Source organism: Tachysurus vachellii, chromosome 8, assembly GCF_030014155.1.
Source record: "Tachysurus vachellii isolate PV-2020 chromosome 8, HZAU_Pvac_v1, whole genome shotgun sequence".
NCBI lineage: Eukaryota > Metazoa > Chordata > Actinopteri > Siluriformes > Bagridae > Tachysurus > Tachysurus vachellii.
In genome coordinates, this window is record NC_083467.1 from 15,097,585 (window position 1) to 15,112,450 (window position 14,866).

Sequence of the window (14,866 nt, forward strand, 5' to 3'; positions counted from 1 at the left end):
AGTGTGTTGAATTCTGTAATTTGGTTGGTCAATACCGACCTGTAGAATTTGTAAATCACAGGTTTATATTGTTTCACTAGTACTCATTCACATCTATAAAAATCTAATTCATATGAATATTCACACCTAATAAATACATATTATAATATTAAAAAGGAAAGTCTTCAGAACATGAGAATAATTATTTTAAAATAAAAAAATAGATCTCAGTAACAAACATTATATGAAACAATAAAATGGTAACTATACAATTTGCCATGCTTTTTTATTTATTATTAATTTAATAACATATAATTTTATTTTAACAAATAATTTTATTTGTTGTAAAACTTGCTCAGGTGTAAGTGCAATAAAATGTGGTTACTGGAAGAAAAAAAAAGCAACATCAGTAAAGGTTTTTTCTATGTCTATGAACGGCTTTTTGCTAGAGGCTTATCATACCATCTTGTAAATAACTAGAAGCCCATCTGCACCAGGGCAGTTAAGAAGATTCCATTAGGTTGCATCGATGAGACCTCAAATGCTTCCCTGGCTTTCAGTGTTAAATGTCTGGGATTAACCTGAGTGTCTGTAGGTCAGATTACTCTAAACATTGCACAGCAAACCCAGGCTAGGTTCACCTTCTATATTATCTAATCTTTACTACACCTGGCATAGAGACAAGTGAAATATTTCCTGCAACACTAACACTAACACATCCAGTAAAACACATGTCTGACAGAAGACCTGAACCGAACAAAACATAACAGTGAGGAGTTTTGTTTTTTTATGATTAAACAATAAAAAGTAAATACATTTCTTTTAAAAATCATCTTCAGGGTGTACTTCACTGCTGGGTGATCTTTGTTATTCATTTCAGGATAACAGTGTGTTAGAGCATTACACTGAATTACACATGCATTTGCAGACATGACTATATGAATCCTAATAGAAGTGGGCTGAAAGATTTGTCAGGACGTATAGAAACGCATGCCAGATTCAAACTGATTAAAAAGCAGCACTGTAAGTAGGACAGAAAAAAGTTCCCAGAGTTTTCTTCATATTTGGACAAGTAATGCATTCAAACTGAACAGTTCATTACTTTTTAGCCTTTAAGGGAGAATTTATTTTGTAGTGAGCTATCTGTCTAATCCTTGTTAACAGACATTCATTTGAAGCATCATTTGCATCACCTTCAGTATTTTATTGCTGAGAACAAGCAAGCTAGCGAGAGAACACACTTATAACCTCCTGTCATCCCTTAATATATTTAACAGAACACCAATCCCTATAAAACACATTTTATAATCTATTGATCTAATCTAATGTTCCTATTACAATAACTAAACTAAATTAAACCTCAACAATACGACCTGTATTTAAGATTTAATGTATATGATCATGTATACCAAAAGTCTAAAAAAATCTAAACAGTAGTAAATCAGTAGCCTACACATATATTACCTTAGAGCTAAAGTCAAATGTCATATCAAATGGATCTATTGTCTGTCCTCTATATAGCTTCTATACATTGGGACAAAATGCCGTTTCCATAGTTTCCAAGGACTGTAGTGCATAAGTAAACAAGACTAGATACACTGTAAATACAAAACAGTTAACTGAAAGCCTGTTGAATTTACAGAACCAAAATGCTTCCACGTGATTGAATAGAGTGGCATAACACAATGCATTTTCATCCGTCCAATGTGATTTAAGCATACATTATCGAAGCCTTTAAAACAAGACCCAGAGCTCACACAACCGAGCTGAGAATCAAACCTATGACTTTGGTGTTTCGCAACAGACATGTTAGCCGCTGCACTATTCTGCATTTTCACCTATTTCACAAGCCTAATTCATCAGTGCCAACATCTGTGTGAGGGTGTGTGCAAACTTAACGTTTCTCATTTAACTTTGCATTGTTTTTTACGTCTGTTAAAAAACCTAACATGTCAGCTATAAAAATACAATTATGTTGAGTAATCATTGTAGCTTTGTTATTCCTGCATCTCTGGCTACATGTTTAGCTAGTAAATCTTAGTCATATGTCGTCAGCGAACTAGATACTGCATCCATTACATAGGAAACTAACCAAATTCGTCAAAATATATAGGGATGTTAGATAATTTTGCTTGGTTATATGATTTGACAGCTAAGCTGCATATTATCTAATATGCAGCTTAGCTGTCAAATCATATAACCAAGCAAAATTCACTCACAAAGCTTAAACAAAAACCGAAACTTGTGAGTTAATCACATCACTAAATCATCCATATAATCTTGTAGTGCACAAATACAGCTAGCTAGCAGATACAAATACAGCTAGCTAGCAGATACAAATACAGCTAGCTAGCAGACCCGTAGCTTTTTAGGTATACACTGACATGCATTATACAATTGTTCCATGTGACTCGTTGCACATATCTGCTTTACCTATGGCGAGCCAGTCAGTAATTCAGAAACTCTAGTACACAAGTAAGTGTTCAAAGCTGTCTGCAAGAAAGGCTGCATTGCTGTATTTATTAAAAAAAAAAAAAAAAAGCAATTAAGAAATGTATTGTTAAAATAGCCTGCTAATGATTAGCCTCCATACTGCAGGGCATCATTCAGGCACCTTGCTTCATTAATTCTTTCCCATTAAAAACGGATCATTTCCTCTGCCTTAAAAACGTTCGCTGTGTTTATGTCATCACACGTATTTCCATGTGATTTTATTCTGATCACATTAAAGACTTCTTATTTTTTAAATTAGTTAATACATTGGATATAAAATACAAAAATTTGAAACAAAAATTCCACAACTCAATTCAAAACCTCACATTAGGAGGTCTCATAAGTCTCCTGTTTCTTAATGACCTAAATAGCACAAAACCTTCCACCTGGCACAATTCGGTAACAAACCTGTATGGCTAACAGACTGGCGCTGCTGTAAGCCCTGCTCTTTTTAGCACAAGGCTGCTTAGTCCTCATTTGCCTATTTAACTCCCAAACAGCTTTCTGATAATGCTGTCATACATAAACATCCTTTTCTTTTGTTCATCTGACAAGCTTTCAGTGCGATCCCAAAAACAGTCATGTTCTAAGCACAAAGAAACATGTAATGTTTCTGTACCCAGTCAAGCAAAAAAAAAAGCTCTTTTCCTCGACAGCTGCACTACTCCCTCATTTTAACCAGAAAAGCTGCTTATCTCACAGTCGTAAACCTATTTATTAGGGACAGAATCCAAGTAAAGACAAGGGAGCAGTGATGTTGGGGATTATACAGTGAGGAACTGGCAGTGGGGAGGCTCATTCATCACAGCGAAATCCATTAGCAAAGCTATCAAGTCACATTCCCAGAGAACTGTTTGGAGATGTTTTACAGCCAGGAGTGGATGAAAACTTGTTTAAAACTTGAACAAAGGCAGACCTCACAATCTGTAAACGTCTTTTGGACACTGACTAAGCACACACAGCTTACTGTGTAGGCTCCAAGCAAACTGTTGAACAAGCCTAACCCAATACATGACTGAACAGTATGTGGGTAAAATAAGACCATGTAGTGACCTCACTAGAGAAATAACAGACGCTGGATGTGTTCTAGACAGGTTGGGACACTGTGTTTAATGTCATCTTCCCCTCACCTCGGGTTGATATTAGGTTTGCGGCTCTTCAGACATCGTGGCTGGTTGTTTTCTAACCTGAATAGTCAATGAGCATTTTTACTCTCACAGGACTGTTCAGTCTAGTGCTGGTGTAGGTGTGTGTTTTCATTCCAATCAAGCAGGAGCTACACCTGTTTCTACTGGTTTCATCAGTTGAGCTTGACTTTCAGTAAACCCAGGTTTCGGCTTGCTTGGAATAAAACCGTCTCTTTAACACAATACTTTTTTGAAATGTTTTCATTCCGTTTTTCCTGTCATTGGAAGAAACATAAAGCAGATGATTACGGAGTTCGTGCAGTTTTTCTTTCTGCTAAATTGGGTGGTTAAAATCGGATGCCATGTGTCTCACTGCCTGGAAAGGTTTTCACATGGTGAAATCTTGACATATTCTACTATATATAGAGTTCTGCAAAACAGACATTTTTCTCAACTGAAACATATTTTACATTTCCCCCATTGCCGGCTATAGCAGTTTAATGTCTGCTTACCCTGAAATGTAAAAGGAGACAAAACTGCATTTATAAAGATTTCAGTCTGAAGGAGCTTCATTGACATTTTGATAGACAGACTAGATTGAATTATTTAGTTTTATATATAAGACAATTTAATCAAAGTCTGACATCCAGGTGTGAGGAAATCAAGCTTAGCTAGCAAACGTTAGCTTTTAAACTGGCTCCTTTTCCAACATGAGCTTTGCAGAAAGTCTCAGCAAGATTAAAAGCAAATATAAACACTGATACATCACATGGTGAAACAAATACTTGGGTTCTTAAGTTGTGGTGTCAGAGTATGATGAAAAAACTGCATAATATTGTTGCCAAAGCCTTTTTTAGTATTTCTTTTTTTGTTTTGTTTTTTTGTCTGTTTTTGCTAAAGTGATGTTGGATGTGTTTTCCAAAGCCAACACACAGGTTTATCAAATTCATGAACAGGATTCAGCCTCCACCTAGAAATAATATGTATTTGTTTCCATAATGTTCCAGTTTTGAAAAATGATTAGCTGGATTCTATTCACTCTTGACCTGTCCAGTAGTTTGCGTTTAAAAATCTAATATTTGGCATTCCACATAATAGTTATCTTTATATAATTCAATGTTTTGGTGCTTTTTTTTTTGTTTTGGCTTTTTCACAGAACAAATATTAAAAAAGAACTACTAACACTGTTACTACAAAAAATACAAAACAAAAAGCTTACAACAGTGGAGTTACAGATGTATATAAAGACAACCTTCCACTCTATAGGTATTGCTACAAACTGATATTAATATTGATATTAACTCAAAAATAAAAGTGATAAGTTACAAATATAGAAAAATAGCAATAAAAATAAAGAGCAATTTGGCCTGTTTCTTTTTACACAATGTATATGCTACTATATAGATGGCCCAAAAATGCTTGAAGTGTAAATAAAAGAAAAGAAAAAGTATTTCTTTTTGAAAGCTTCTTGAAAGCTATTTTCAACACTAATGTTTGTTTAGGATAAGTCATGTCACAGGGTTAAGCACCTGTCAGTGTCACATTTGACCCATATTTGATGAAGTGGAGGATTACTTTCTAAAGACTTGGCAACCACTTACATTTTTTGTATCCATTAAAAAGGGAATTAATGGGAAATCCATTTCAAAGCAGAAATTTAAAGGTTTTACATGCTCTATATATTTCCATGTTTACATGCAAAGCAAAAATGCTGCCATTAAACGGGTAAATTTGGGTTGTTAGGCTAGATCACCATTTTCATGCTGCTTTTCATGATGCTCCATCCAGTGATTTCATCCTTTCGTGAAAGAAGTTCATAACACATGAGCCATAATGTTGGACTCACCTCTGAGAGCAGGCAGGAGAGAGCGTTCCTTCCTGTTGTCACATTTGTTACACTCGCTGAAGTACAGCAGCAGGAAGACATCTACCAGCACCCAGACCAGCGAGGTGGTAAGCACCACCTTACAGTAAACAAAGCGCCGCATGAGCCTTACAGATGTCAGGAGGCCAGTATGAGTTCAGATGCTGAGAGAGATGAGAGGCCAGGTCGTACAAGCACAGCGGCGATGCAGCAGAACACAAAGGAAGCCGTCATCCCACTAGGAGGAGAAAAGCACTTACACAGCAATTACAGACATACTGGAGGCAGAGGAGCACACACATTTAAGCAAGTTCATGTATTTAAATGCATTAGACAATCTGGCTCAGAGACACAGCATAAAAAAAAAGACCAGCAAAAAGCAGTTTAACAAGGTTTTGATGGTCATAGCAATGTTGGTTAGTAGCAATTTAATTCTTATTAAGGAATGTTAGGTGTTGAACGATTTTATATGATTATCTAGTATAATGACCATTGACCGTTAATTAACCTTTTAAAAACACACAAGCCAAAAAACCCAAAAAGATCAAATCCTGTAATTGTCTATCTTCGTAAGATGTTTTTGAGAATTTTTTTCGACTTCTCTATAAAATGTTTCTCTACATTGTCAGCATTAATTGCATTATAAGCTGAAATACAGTAGACTTGTGGAAAGGAGACATGCTAAACAAAGAAAAAACCCTTTAACTAGACCAGTGTGGGAGTGAACAGTGCTGCTTAGCCGACATAGATAGTCATTCTCTAGCTGAATTTCTGCAGAAATGCAGACATGTAATGTTTTTCTTGTAATGTGTTTTTTATAGCTGTTGTGTGAGAAACATCTATAAACATAAGAGAATTGTCAGGCAAGGAAGCATTGTAACATGTTTACACCTGGACTGGATGAGACAGCTAGTGCCTGAAGGGAGAAACAGAGGTATGATTTGGGATAAATCTGGAAGATTTGGGATAAATCTGGAAGCTCTGGATAAGGGTGTCTGCCAAATGCTTTAAATGATATAGTGGTCCAGAGAAAGTGGGATGGAGCTGCAACCTTTTGGCTAATTGCATCTAAAAAGAGAAGCAATGTTAATCAGTTTAAATAAATAAATGGGGAGACGGTGGCTGGGTGGTCAGAATGTTTGCCTCACACCTTTGTGGGTTCGATATCTGCCTCCACCATGTGTGTGTGGAGTAGAGGTCTTCTTGGGTCTAAAAAAATGAAAAAATGTACCCGACCCAAAGTGACCCGAACCCGAGTCCGACCCGACGGCTTTTTATTTTTAACCCGACTGGACCCGAATGTTGCATAACTCCACTAAAGTAACCGCTATAGCGTGGATTCAAAATTGATTGACAGGTCTGTTTCAACAAAAATTAGCTTATCACCAGTCACACGTCGGCAGCCACACGTCGCAAGCGGTCTTGGGAAACAGAGAAGAGGTTGGAAAAGGACTCGAGTCGATGCACACACATGAGATACAGTAGTTTGGGTCTTCTCGGGTCCGTTCAGTTCGCTATTATTATACCCGACCCGTGTCCGAGGCACACGTGAAACTTTTAGACCCGAACCCGCTCGGGTCTCGGGGCGAACCTCGGGTTTTCGGATCTAAGTGGACCCGTGAAGACCTCTAGTGTGGAGTCTGCATCTTGTCACCGTGCCTTGTGGGATTCTTCTGGGTACTTTGGTTTCCTCCCCAGTCCAAAGACATGCATTGTATGCTGATTAGCATCTCTAAATTGTCTGTGAATGGGTATATGAGTGTGTGCAGGATCGTGTGCATGGTTGAACTGGCATCCTGTCCAGGGTGTACCCTGACTTAGATAGACTCCAGATTCTTTGCAACCCAGTAGGATAAGAGGTGTAGAGAATACATGGATGGACACCTGGATTGGTCAATAAATAGACAGTAAAGCATTTAATAGTTAAGTCTCCTGCAACCTCCCAAAAACATGCTCATGAGTAAGGTGCCTTGTAATGGACTGGTGTCCAATCCACAGTGTATATAGACTTAACATCTGGTATTCCCAGAGTAGAATCTGGATCTAGGTTTTGATGACCAGGATAACATGCCCACTGAAGACATTACGTTACATTTCCAGCATTTGGCAGACACCCTTATCCGTGACCTTATCCGTGATATTATCTCTTTTTATATACAACTGAGCAATTGAGGGTTAAGGGCCTTGCTCAGGGGCCCAAAGGAGGTAGTTTGGTGGACCTGTGATCAAAATCACAACCTTCCAATTGGCAGCCCAACACCTTAAGCACTAGGCTACCACATGCCCCGAAAGATTCAAACAAACACACCACATACAAATAAGCTGTCTTACTTTATAAGCACCGGTAATATTCTTATCTGCCTGGACAAGTGGAAGCATCTTGAACAAAGTGCTAAATTAATCAAAAGAGAAAAAATTCAGAAATATGTGCATGATAGAGCCTGTTAGAATGGACACTTTTTCCACACGTCTCCCAGACACCCCTGGAGGGAATTCAAATAATCTCATTTCCATCCATCCACCACTTCTCATGTGTTACCTCACAATTCTTTCTCTCTCTCTCTATTGCTAAAGAAATGAGGTTGATTCAAGCATTGAATGCTAATTGCAGCAGACTCTCTTTCCTAAACACACTTAAAACACGCACAACACTGAACGTATCAGCTCAAGCTGATTCTCTTGTTCTCTCACACGCAAGAATAAGACCTCAAATTGGACCGTGACTGTTTTTCTGGCCATCTGCTTGGTTGACCAGCTCTGTGTTATGGGTACATTTCCACCAGTCATGCCACAGGCCAGGGCTGTACTCCTGAGTCTCTGCTGGAAAGGCACAGTTATTAGAGCAGCCATCTGCATGGATGGGCCTTCACTGTCCACTGAGCAAAGCATACAAGCAAAACAAGTCTGACCTGCATTACAATTACAGATCACTCTAAATATCAAGGCTTTAAGAGTGTTAATAAACGGCTCAAACACATTAAGCTTCATCATGTAATGAAATATGTCAAGGAATGTGAATGTCTGCTCACAGATACATAGAGATGAGAAATTTGACTTAGAATTAAAAAAATAGAAAAAGCTTTGTCAGAATAAAGAATAACGTCAGTCTGTTCAGTATGAGTCTCAGTAAGAGTATTCCTAAGAACATATACAGTAGAAGGTGTGAAAATTCAGCCTTGGGCTTGATAGTTTTTGCTACTTAGACAGTTTTTTCAGAGTACTCTGTGCAGTAAAGCTTAAGGGGCTTTGTCCTTGATCTTCTCTTCACTCAACACAAGATTTGAAGAACGTGCAGCAAATGCCAATCCTAAAAGCTTTAACAGCACCTATGATCTGCAGCAACTTCCTGACAATTGAACAGAAAAGCTTGCACATATCTAAGTACAAACCAAACAAACCTGAATCATGAATATGTTATATATCAATATAAAAAATAATGTATAAAAAATAATCACACTGCTTGTTCTTCATACAAAAAAGACCTTGACACAAAGACCTTAAAACATTAATAAAAAGTAATAAAAATGACACTCTGTTTATTTTGTAATCTGTGATAATGCCTCTTAGTCTTAGCTTTATGTATTAACTCAATTCTTTACTCACAGAAATGTTGATGCACACAGCACAGGGGCCTGATCTTCATTGCCAATCATTTACTGAACTGCTGGTGTAGCATCATCAGTAGTTTCCTGTAACCCAATGCCTGTAACCCAAAGCCTGAAAACACCACTGAGTGCATCTTAATTAAACACACTGCTGGACAGAGATGCTTAGCACAATTCACTGCTATACAGTCAACAAGACCTTTTTTAATTTACAAGCAATGCAATGTCACAATGAACTGAACTGTAAGTAATATACTCCAGCACAACCGTAATTAGAGTTCCTATACCAGGAGTACCACAGCCTACAGGTATACGCAAACATTCCTTTGATACGTTTGAACTTTCGTTACTAAAAAGCCAGAGTTTAATTACTACCTGATGCATAACAACTTGTCCTGTTAATGTAAAGCATAATAATTAGCTGACAAGCTGAAAAGGACATGTTGAAAGCATAGACTGTTGTGGATTTCCAGGACAAGCGTCCGACAACTCACACCATGCACTATGGACATTTTTATAGCATTTTTAGCAAGTTAAATGAATTATAAATACATTGTACTTTGACCTCCAGCTCCACTGAGAATACCTTGTCATATCATTATCAGTTAAATCATTTGATCACATTTATCAGGTCCAGGTATACTTGTAACAGCAAGCATAATCGAAAAAAGCCGTGGCATTGGATGTTTATTCTATATACTGTAATTACAATAATTTGTTTTATATGCATACTTGTACTTCTATGTGTTATCTGTAGTGTTTATGTTAATGTATGTATTCTTCCATTAACATAAACAATTTAGGCTATCATTTACTATTAGTTTTTTGACTCATGAGGTTATTAACCAGGATAAACAGATTTCTAGAAACAAACACATTGCTCAGGTTAGATGACAGACACTTACTGAATAGGTTCAGTCTTTATGAATGACAGTCAGCCAGCAACGTGTTGCATTTGCCCTCTGTTTACGACTGGATAGCTGGAGATCTCCTGAAAATCCCAACAGAAACATTGTCAGGTTCAGAGATACACCGTGATATAACACTCACATGGTTATACACAGAACAAATAACGTCATGTCTAGTATATACCTCTGGATATGATACAGCTTGCTAATGCAGTGCTAGCTTGATCATCCCTCGACCTGGATGCTTGGTGCTAGCTGCCTCCATGCCCTGTGCACTGCTCTCCTCCCTCTGACGCTTCAGCTGTATCATTCCTTACATTTCCATCATGATGACAACACGTGTAACAGCCGCAGTGACACCGTCGCCCACAGACTCTGTATGTGCGGCTGAATCGTGATATATATATCCATACACTGGATTTGTGAGATAGGAAACAGGTTTCTAACCCAATAGGTCTGATTTGAGTGAAACGCTTAGAAACTGGCACAGTTTCTCTCATTGGAGAAAAGGCGTGCCCGTCATGAGGCTAGCGCGCATGCGCAACAGAGATGGGCACTATTTATAATCTGCTCTGTTCAGCACGTGTAGAGGTGGTGTATATTGAGGGTGTACAAACTTTGTCGCTGTAAGGCAAATAAGAATAGGCACATAAGCTGGATGCCTGAGCTACATGTAGCCTAATATCCACATTACCTTATATGATCATTGTTAAGAAACCCAGAGGTTGTTAGTGAATTTGTGACACGCTGATTTAGACATTATTATTATTATTATTGTTGTTGTTGTTGTTGTTGTTGTTATTAGTAGTAGAAGTAGTAGTAGTTGTAGTACTATTATTATTATTATTATTATTGTTGTTGCTGTTATTATTATTAGTAGTAGTAGTAGTAGTTGTATTATTATTGTTGTTGTTGTTTATGTTGTTGTTATTATTATTATTATTGTTATTATTATTATTAGTAGTAGTAGTAGTAGTAGTAGTAGTAGTAGTAGTTACTTATTAACGTACATACTGACACACTGTAGGTTTGGGTTCTATGAGTGAAATAATGGAATAAAAAATTAAAACGGCTTTAATAAATAAATATGATGTAAACAGTGATATCCGTCGTTTGTTATTTTTTTTTTCGTTTGCCCCATATCTATTTTAAATCAGCATTATAATATTATTTAAAGCTTCTAAAACGTAGCGAGAAAATATTGTGATGTGAGTAGTTTAAGATTTTAGGTCATAGTGACATCCAGTGGCCATGCAGAGGTGTGTTTCTAAATGTCGAAAATGTGAAAAAGTCATCTCTAGTGTCAATTTATTTCAGTCGGTCAACACACCCTACAGTTATGTAGTGACACGTGACTGTTCCGTTCGGCACAGAGCACGAGCCTCACGTGTGATGACAGATGGAGTCTCAGATAACTAAGTTAATTTCTAAATGAGTGTGATCTGGCTCTCTGATATGAATGTAAACAAAAGCCTACCTGGAGTCTTACAATATGCATTGGTGTTGTTTTGCAGTCTCAGAATACAACACGAACATGTCTGAATGTAGAAAAGTTAATTGGTTTTCTTGTGGTGCAAAAATACAACATATGGGCTCCTATATTGTTGTTTTGTCATCACTCATATTGCAAGCCATATCTCACTGACCCCTCATTTGAAATGCTTTTCATGAATGAAAAGGGGAAAATTTATGGGGAAAATTAACCAGAGATGAGTAAGTAAGTAAAGTATATAAGTAAATAAAGTAAGCAAGTACATTTTTAAAAATACAGTGGAGTTAATGTTCCACATAGTAATTTGAGAGCTGACATGAAATATTGGTAGCCAGTGTTGGACAAACTAGTAACCATGATATCCTGTCACATTACAGCTATGGCAGCTAGCAGGTCTGCAGGCTATGTCTTAAATGTATCTCTACAATAGCTTCTATCGTCTTTGTGTCCAGGACCCTGGAGTCATGAAGCAGCAACACGACCTGAATTTCTGCCACATCACCCTGTACTTATTCATTTTAGAGCAATTAACATTTATGATTCACCTTTCTGCTTCAGTGAATAATTTCACTTGGATGCCCCAGAGACTTGCACTTCCCAAGAACTGCTGTTGTGATTCTAAGATGTTTCACTACTTTTAGCAAAACTCCTATGCATGTTCATGTGTTCATGTCTGTAGCTTGTATGGTTCATTATGTATCAAGTTGTTTTCTTTCTCTGTAGGACTATCGAGTGTAAAACAGAAGATATATTCCTTTAGACGTGTTGCTATTTATACTGTTTGTTGGCATTTTTTCCTTGCCATTATCACTGAATGTTGAGTACTTCATTTATCCATCTGTCTCTCCATCCATCCACACAACATTTTATAAATGAAATGTTAGATATAGGATATTAATATATTTGATATTGTCATTTGAACTGCAGTATATTTTTTAGCTTATATAACTTCAAGCAACATTTTCAGGATTTTGACAGTATTTTTGGATCATTATCCTGTTGGGAGTTGGACATCCTCCTTATTCTCAAATCTCTTGCAGGTTTGATCAGGCTTTTTTTTTCTAGGACCCATATTTGATTCCAACCATCTTTTGCTCAACCCTAACCAATTTACCAGCCCCTACTGATAAGAAGCATCACTTCATCATGGTGCTCCCATCACTATGCTTCACTGTGGTAAAGGTTTTCTCAGGGCGATGAGCCATGTTGGGTTTTCAACATGCCAAAATGTCTGACTTTAGTTTTATCAGACCAATGTACATTTTTTCCAGAGTCTTATGCTTCCCTCCAAATGGAATTTCATATGGATTTTTTTAAACATTGGCTTTTTGTCATTGAATTATTGTTGTCCTTCTGAGCTCTAGGATAAATTTAGGCTATATAGCTAGAAAGACTTGGCTTTTTGTTGGCTTCTTTTTCTTACTTCTTCCTTCTTTAATCCCTAGTATTTAGTTGACAGCTTATCCAATCATAATTTGGCCTAATAGTCATGGCCTAATGGTTAGAGAGTTTGACTCCTAACCCTAAGGTTGGGGGTTCGAGTCTCGGGCCGGCCACAACAGGTGCCCTTGAGCAAGGCACCGAACCCCCCAACTGCTCCCCGGGCGCCGCAGCATAAATGGCTGCCCACTGTTCCGGGTGTGTGTTCACAGTGTGTGTGTGTTCACTGCTGTGTGTGTGCACTTATGGGATGGGTTAAATGCAGAGAACAATTTCTGAGTATGGGTCACCATTCTTAGTCGTATATCACGTCACTAATTTGTGCATCGTTTTTAATCTGTAAATAATGTTGCTAACCATATTGGCATTTCATTTTACTTTATTTTGTGCAACTTCATGGCATGTAACACTAATTAATTTCATTTCATTTCCAGGTTGCAAATGTGGAACTTAAACTGACTTAGCAGGCCACTAGGCATTTTTATTTCAGTAGAAAATTACTAAAGTTTTATTGCAGCGTCCTGTCAAACACTGGCATTTAAAAAACATGTTGTTAGGTCCACTTAGGGTTCCGGAAGCATGCTTTTTAACATTGCAATTTTACAGTAATGTCGTTTTGCTTTGATTAGTTATTGCTATGGATTCGACTTTATGTGGCCCTGTCGAGTGTGATGAGATGGAAAACTGGGAACCACTTGCAAGTTGCCTGTCGTGATTTCGCTCTAGGTGGCGCCATTTGGCACGAGTCCCAGCTTTGACACGTTCGTGTGTGTGTGTGTGTGTGTGTGTGTGTGTGTGTGTGTGTGCCTCTCATCTCCACCATAAATGGTTTTCCCCAGCAGGTACAATATCCCATTGCCTGTGTGCACCGGGCGCGCGCTGCCTCATTACTTCCGTCTTTGACACGCAATCACGAGATGCTGCGTGCAAAGTGGCAACGTCTATGGAGCTCCTCACGCAGTTCACTTCTTACGACTTCTGATACGGTTTCACACTTAAAGACTTTAAATAAGATTCTTTAAACCTACTTTTTTTTAGTGTGTACCTTTGTGCCGAGGAACAGAAATGAAAATGAACAGCACAACGTTTAACCAAACGGACGGTGGGATTTTTTCCAACCGGACAGAGGAGATTTTGTCGTGTTGTAACTTCTCGTCTGTGGTGACGGACGACAGCTTCGTGGCGGCGGCGGCACCCGACGATGAGCGCAGCCTCTTCATCATGAGAGCCGTGCAGATCGCCGTGATGTGCGTGTTGTCTCTCACCGTGGTGTTCGGCATCTTTTTTCTCGGCTGCAACCTTCTCATCAAGTCCGAGGGGATGATTAACTTTTTGGTGACGGATCGGCGACCGAGCAAAGAAGTGGAAGCGGTTATAGTGAGCGTTTATTAGCGCGCTCTATGGTTACACAAGTGAAAACTTCAGATATGGACACATCTACTTCTTTTTCCAGTACACGCACGTGAAATTGTGTCCAAAACGCATTTAACGTGTTAACTGGTACTGCAGTATAACACAGTTTATTATGCGCTTTCACATGCGTTCGTTTCTTGTGATGGCGAAGAAAGAAAAACAGGGTTTCCAAGTTCCTTCTCAGCCAAAGTCTATGTCACCTGAACATACGACACGTTCTGTGTGCACACAAGAAGGACAGACTTACGAACTAAACAAGCTGAAGCATCATATTTATGTTTAAGTCACATTTATTAACCAAAAGTGTTTTTACGCACGAATCTGTGTTAGGAAGCATGTCGTCTGCAGCCATCCGTGCGCAATTCTCACTTTATTTTGTATGAACAAAATGATCTATATTACATTTTTGTAAAACTGCACCGATGTGCGTTTGTTTAAATTGCTAGACTACAGATAATGTATCCCGTTTAATGGAATAAAAATGAAATCATGTACAGAAAAAGTTTCCAGTTACTTGATTTGTGCTATACGTACAGATGCGTCAC

The 14,866-nt window shown here is 38.0% G+C and overlaps 2 protein-coding genes across 3 annotated transcripts in view; one reads left to right on the forward strand and one right to left on the reverse strand.

Moving 5' to 3' along the window:
• galnt13 (UDP-N-acetyl-alpha-D-galactosamine:polypeptide N-acetylgalactosaminyltransferase 13) overlaps window positions 1–10,493 on the reverse strand; it is a 40,332-nt gene extending 29,839 nt beyond the window's left edge. For both annotated transcript variants that reach the window (XM_060876495.1, XM_060876494.1), the window contains exons 1-3: window positions 10,161–10,493; window positions 9,974–10,059; window positions 5,446–5,701 (exon numbers count right to left, since the gene is read on the reverse strand). In XM_060876495.1, coding sequence (XP_060732478.1) covers window positions 5,446–5,587 — 142 coding nt within the window. In that variant the 5' untranslated portion in view covers window positions 5,588–5,701; window positions 9,974–10,059; window positions 10,161–10,493. The remainder of the gene's footprint in view (window positions 1–5,445; window positions 5,702–9,973; window positions 10,060–10,160) is intronic.
• Window positions 10,494–13,765: 3,272 nt separating this feature from the next.
• Window positions 13,766–14,479, forward strand: rprma (reprimo, TP53 dependent G2 arrest mediator candidate a). Its single transcript, XM_060877328.1, has one exon. It carries the CDS (start codon window positions 13,974–13,976, stop codon window positions 14,298–14,300), a length of 327 nt encoding a protein of 108 aa, XP_060733311.1. The 5' UTR covers window positions 13,766–13,973; the 3' UTR covers window positions 14,301–14,479.
• Window positions 14,480–14,866: the final 387 nt, after the last annotated feature.

Bases quoted from the DNA above. Each gene is read 5' to 3' on its own strand.
- rprma (XM_060877328.1), top strand. From the start codon at position 13,974: ATGAAAATGAACAGCACAACGTTTAACCAAACGGACGGTGGGATTTTT.